Genomic DNA, 6,000 nt, shown 5'->3' on the forward strand with positions numbered 1-6,000 from the left:
AAGGGGGTTTGTTGATAATTACTACGAGTGGGAATATCATCATAACACAGAGGTAGGAACAACATCTAATGTTGTCGCGATAGTGGGAGAGCAATCGTTAAACAATCAAAATCCATACTCAGAGATGGTGCATGATGCAGTAGCTAGTGTATTTCCAGACACTTACCATCAGTTTCTTCCCTCCCGCTATGATGTAGTATCAGTAGATAATGAACCACCGGTAGATGTTGACGAATATTCAAACCCTTATGTCGACAGTTCTTTGAAATGTTAAATCTTGTAAATAGTCCTTTATTTCAAGGTTGTAAAAATCACACCAAGATGTCTATTATTGGTTGACTTACAAACCTAAAGACAACTTATCGTCTCATTGAGAAGTGTTACGACGATATTTGTGCTATTGTGAATGAAGTAGCCTCACAGGAGTTGATGAAAACTAAATATGGAAGCAATGTTTGTAGAACTCTAGATTCTTTTATTTTGGTCATTTTTGGGATTGGATACAAGCTACAAAGTATTTGTACTGATATAGTCTAATAAGTTAATTTTTTACTTCTATATTTTAACTTACCTATATTTAAAGATATTAACAATTTAAATAGTACATTAGCATGCGTGTTTCGACTTGAATAAAGGAAGTAGTATAATTTTACGAACTTCTTACTCTTGCGCGAGCCTTTTTATAATTCTTTCTTGTTGTCTGGTTAGTTTCGACAGTGGTTCACTTTTTTAAAGGTGTCTTCTCAAGATTTTTTTTGAGTCAAGGCAAATTTTGTGTTTCGGTCAAATGTTTTTTTTCATACATCGATCTTTTCATTGTTTCTTAGCTTTATAGTCAGTCAAACAGCCAAAAAAACTTATTTGCAAATACTTGAAAGTGACAGCGCAAATAATGTTTATTGTTTAAACATACAACTCAAATATTAAGCAAAATAAAATTACACCAGACCAGAACCAGAACAATGTTTATCAGCCCCTACCGGCCCCTAGGGATTCTGGTCAGGGAAATGGCAACATTGGTGAGGACATTGTTCTCTTCAGCCATCGAAACTCGAGCTTTTTCCCTGTATCGTTCGAACACCTCGTCTACGATTTCTTGGCCAAAATGAGCAATAATCAAAGGCTCAAGCACAGATCTCATACATGTTGTAAAGTCATATTGATCAGAAGTGTCGTCTAAAGTGCTGTCAAACTTGTAATCATTCCAATCCCAGCTGACTTGAAAAACATGAACTAGATTCACATTAAAAGACCCTTCTTTTTTCACTAGAAACTCTAGTTCTAATGGTGATGGTGTGTATACCGCGATATTGAATGCGTTTAGCTTTGCTTCATCTATGTTACCCTGCACATTATTATACATGAGATAAGGACCCTACCGCCAAGAGACGGAGGAGAATTAATTTTAGCGAGAATTGAATTGTTATCACAAGGGTGGAAATGAATTGTTTTCGATTAGTAAATCAAATTATTATTCTTGCAAGTAATACGAAATATCGTACATGCTTTGGAATTTATATGTTAGAACAAGTTAGGTATGACAGGCTTGTACGTACCTCAGAAACCATATCATTGAGAACATTCGAGAGGAGCTCAAACAAGTAACTCGATTCCTTGGCATAACAATATTGATTGTTGTGTCTTCCTAGTAAAGTTAAAACCATTTTCCCACCATCTACCATTTCCATGGCTCGACAATGTAGAAACTTCAAGAAGTCTTTTTCAAATTGCTCATAATACGCTTTGAGGACACTTGGAGGACTTGCTCTTGACATGTAAATGTTTCTCTTCTGGTTTTCTATTATGTTTTCGGGTACCTGACGTTTATAACCATGACAGATCGAGAATTTTAACTAAAGAGATTATCAAAATTGATTATAAATAAACATAAAATGGAGGGGCAATGCTATTTTTTAGATAGGATATCCAACATGATTTTTTTAGGATTTTATTAAGAAAATCACAATTTATATTTTATAGTGGAAATGACACTTCCAAGCTAGCCCTTTCATGTATGCCCCAATGATAGTCTGTTATTAATATTTTTTTAATGCTTATGATCTCTACCTTTTCTCATTTAAATTTTATTGTTCAATAAAACAATATATTACCATCTAAAAGGTTCTATTTTTGTTAATTTTCATGAATAATTCTTATAAAAACAACTTTAAGGAATAATTTATTAAGAATTAGTTGTCGCTAATAATTGACACGAAATTCAAACTAGTTGATCATCACCTGAGATAGCCAGTGAAGGCTACTGGAGGAGTGGACAAAATTCATGGTATTGGTAGGAAAAATTCGGCCATAGAAAGAGCCAGGAACACCATTCACAAAGCAATGCCCAAAATCATCTCCAATTTGCTCTAAAAGTCTATCTTCAAAATTTGTGATTGACCCAAAAAGAGTGTTAAAATCATTTCCTGGAAGATCATTCAAGTAAATTTGATATTCTTTTGGATCTTGTTTGAATCGTCTACGAATATTATCGATGGTCTGAATGAGATCAAAGATGACAATTAAGCTGTTTTTCTCGGACGAAGAACATCCTAAGTCTGCTATGCGAATGGCTTTTGTTGGTGGTTGTTTGCTGTACATTTCTGTGATTGCTTTGTCTTTTATGGGTTTTGTCAGTGATAATATCTGCTTCTGCACGTTACACGAAACATTAGTAGTGAGTTCGATTTTTTATTTACGCATATTTTTATTAATAGTGAAAGCCAAATCTATATATATGATTAGAACAAGTAATTTATATTATATTTTAAATTTTATTTATTAAATTATAAAGAAAAATTTAAGAATCAGAAAAGTTTAGTAAGTTATTTTCAAATTTTTAACATGATGAAATTTATTCAAATTAAAATTTAAAATTAAATTTTTATTAATTTGTCAAATATCAAATTTAGTCAATTTTAGATTTCTAAATCCAAACATAGCATAACGATATATTGAGGTAAAGCTGATTTTGAGGGATAGGCAGAACAAAGGGCGAAGTAGAGAAAAGGGATCCCAAATCGCAAATTTAATTAAGGGGACAAAGTTGAACTACCTTTTAATTGAAATATTTAAATAATATTTTTTATTTATAAAATGATCCTAAAATAAAATAGAAAAAGATAGACTAGGAAGTAGCAACTGGTTTGTGGCTTTAGGATGGTATATATCTCTTTGGCTTATGAAGTGTGTGCACCTCGTGTTCCCCGTTAATATGCTGGCATTCACAATAAGTCCAGCCTAATTTAACATGGTATCATAGCCGATGGTTCGATCAATAATTTAAAATAAATGGTAGGTTCGAAAAGAATGGCGTTCCTACCTTAATTGACTACTCCCACATGCGAACTTGACGGGGGTTCGCATGTGAGGGGGGTGTTGGGATGAGTTATCCCACATCGATAAATTAAAAATGGTGTGCACGCTTTATAAGCTATTAGAGACCTTCTTCCCATTGCCATATGGTTTTGGGATGGTATATATCTCCTTGGCTTATGAAGTGTGTGCACCTCGTGTTCCCCGTTAATATGCTGGCATTCACAATAAGTCCAGCCTAATTTAACAGTTTTCATTTGTTTTTCCTATTTAGTTTTTGCACTAATACTAATACAATTTTAAAAGTCAAATAATTTTAAATGTCAAATAATTTTAAATGTGAGTTTTTACAAAATAAAATTAATTGATATCTAGAATATATATATATATATACACACACACAAATCTATCAACATTCCACTTGAATATGTTTTTCATATAGATCGATGAAAAATTATAGTCAAAACTTAATAATAAAATTCGTAAATTATATTTGAAAAGAACATATGAAAACAGAATCAGTATATAAAAGAAATACCGGCACGTAGGACGCTTTGGCAAAACTGGTTTCGTCGTTGCCTCCCTTCATCCGAAATACTTGCCTTAATTGTTTTGCCATCACTACTCTTTTCTCATCTCGCAAAGTGTTCTTTTTCATTCTATAAATACTCGTCTGAGGTAATAATCATTATGACCATCTTGTTTATTTTTGACTCTAAAGCGATAAAAAAAATCTTAAAAATCATGGAAAAGACTTGAGATATATCTATAATGAAAATCAGCTCCTACTGTGAGACATTGTTTTTATAAGAGATGGTTGTCCATGCTCAGGTCCAACAATTAAAAAAAGAAAAATCTAAAAATTGACGCGCGCATCCTATTTAGAATTGGTGTTATAACTTATTGAAATTGGTACTAAAACCTATTAAAATGGGTTTTATAATCTATTAAAGTTAGTATTTGGAGTTAGTGTTATAATCTATTAAAGTTGGTATTTGGAGTTGGTGTTATAACCTATTAGAGTTGGTATTATAGCCTATTAAAATTGGTTTTTGAAATTGACATTTTAACATATTATAACCTACTATAACCTATAGAGTTGATATTATAATCATTCTTAATAGGTTATAATACCATAAACTTCAATAGGTTGTAAAACTAATTTCAAATTTCAACTTTAATGGGTTATAACACCAACTTCAAATATTATCTTTAATAGATCATAATAACAACTCTAAATGATAACATCCAAATAAAATTTCACGATTCTTATTCTTCGCCACCTTTTTCATTTTATCGCCACCCCTCCAAATGAAGTTACGAATTTGCCCATAGACTTAAAAAAATTACAACTTTGCCACTGGACTTAAAATTTCTTATTTATAATAATAATAATAATAATAATAATAATAATAATTAAAAAATAAATTAAATATAATAATTAAAACAAAAATAAAAATTTAATAATAATAATAATAATAACAATCACAATAATAATAATAATAATAATAATAATAATAATAATAATAATAATAATAAGAACGAGAACGAGAACGAGAACGAGAACGAGAACGAGAACGAGAACTAGAACGAGAACGAGAACGGGAACAACAACAAGAACAACAACAACAACAACAACAACAACAATAATAATAATAATAGCAATAATAATAAAAATAAAAATAATAAAAATTTAAAAAAAAATTAAAAAAAATATAATACCAGTCACATAAAAAGTGCGACTGTACCTAGGTCGAGTCGCTAAAAAACTGCGACTCGACCTAGGTACAGTCGCACTTTTTGTGCGATTGGTATTTTTTTTTTTATGAATTTCAAATTGTGCAATTTTTTTGTTTAATTAATTTATTTTTTAAGTAATTTTTATTTAAATAAATGTTGTAATAAATTATTTTATTTTAATATATTATTATATTATGATAATGTTATTATAATAATTGGTTTTGAATTTAAATAATTTATTTAATGTTTAATTATTTTTTAATATAATAATAATATATTAATTGAAATTTAGTTGTTAATTGATTTTTAATTTTTTTATTAATAATTTTTTTACTAATTTAGTTGATAATAGTGTTATTAAGTCCAATGACAAATTCGTAATTATTTAAAATTCAGGGATAAATTTTTAATTTCATTATAATGATGGTGACGATAAAATAAAAAGAATGGCGAACTATAACAATACCCATAAAATTTCTCATCAAATGACAATCTGGCCAGACAATGATTGTGTACGACGAAGCTAAGGATAATAAAATCAAAATAAAATTTCTCATCAAATGACATCTGGCCAGAGAATGATTGTGTACGATGAAGCTCAGGGTATGAAGTAGCCAATATAGTAAGAGAAAATAAGAATTATGTTTTAAATTAGATAAATTGGAGTTGCAAAAACAAAAAAACAAAATTCAAATAAATTAAATGTACAAGTTTATATTTATAGTACAAGTTAAAGTAAAATAATATTTTTTTAAATTAATAATATTACACCTAATATAATGAAAACAATATCGAAATATATAGGACATAATAATTATATTGATAACTTTCTATGTAAAAAAAAATTGCAAAATATATATAAATATATTCTTAACATTTACCCAATTGTTAGATTGTTAAATCTCATCTTTTAATAACATTGTTTTCTTAATTTTACTTTTATTTATT

At 29.2% G+C, this 6,000-nt stretch overlaps 1 protein-coding gene across 1 annotated transcript; it reads right to left on the reverse strand.

Annotated features, from left to right (window-relative positions):
* Positions 1–790: 790 nt before the first annotated feature.
* LOC130828095 (S-adenosyl-L-methionine:benzoic acid/salicylic acid carboxyl methyltransferase 1-like) lies at positions 791–4,085 on the reverse strand. Its single transcript, XM_057693897.1, has 4 exons — positions 3,851–4,085; positions 2,239–2,649; positions 1,557–1,817; positions 791–1,345 (listed from the first exon to the last, which is right to left on the reverse strand). The coding sequence occupies exons 1-4, from the start codon at positions 3,968–3,970 to the stop codon at positions 977–979; spliced, it is 1,161 nt and encodes a 386-aa protein (XP_057549880.1). The 5' UTR covers positions 3,971–4,085; the 3' UTR covers positions 791–976.
* Positions 4,086–6,000: the final 1,915 nt, after the last annotated feature.

The sequence above is a fragment of the Amaranthus tricolor genome, chromosome 1 (genome assembly GCF_026212465.1).
Source record: "Amaranthus tricolor cultivar Red isolate AtriRed21 chromosome 1, ASM2621246v1, whole genome shotgun sequence".
Lineage (NCBI taxonomy): Eukaryota > Viridiplantae > Streptophyta > Magnoliopsida > Caryophyllales > Amaranthaceae > Amaranthus > Amaranthus tricolor.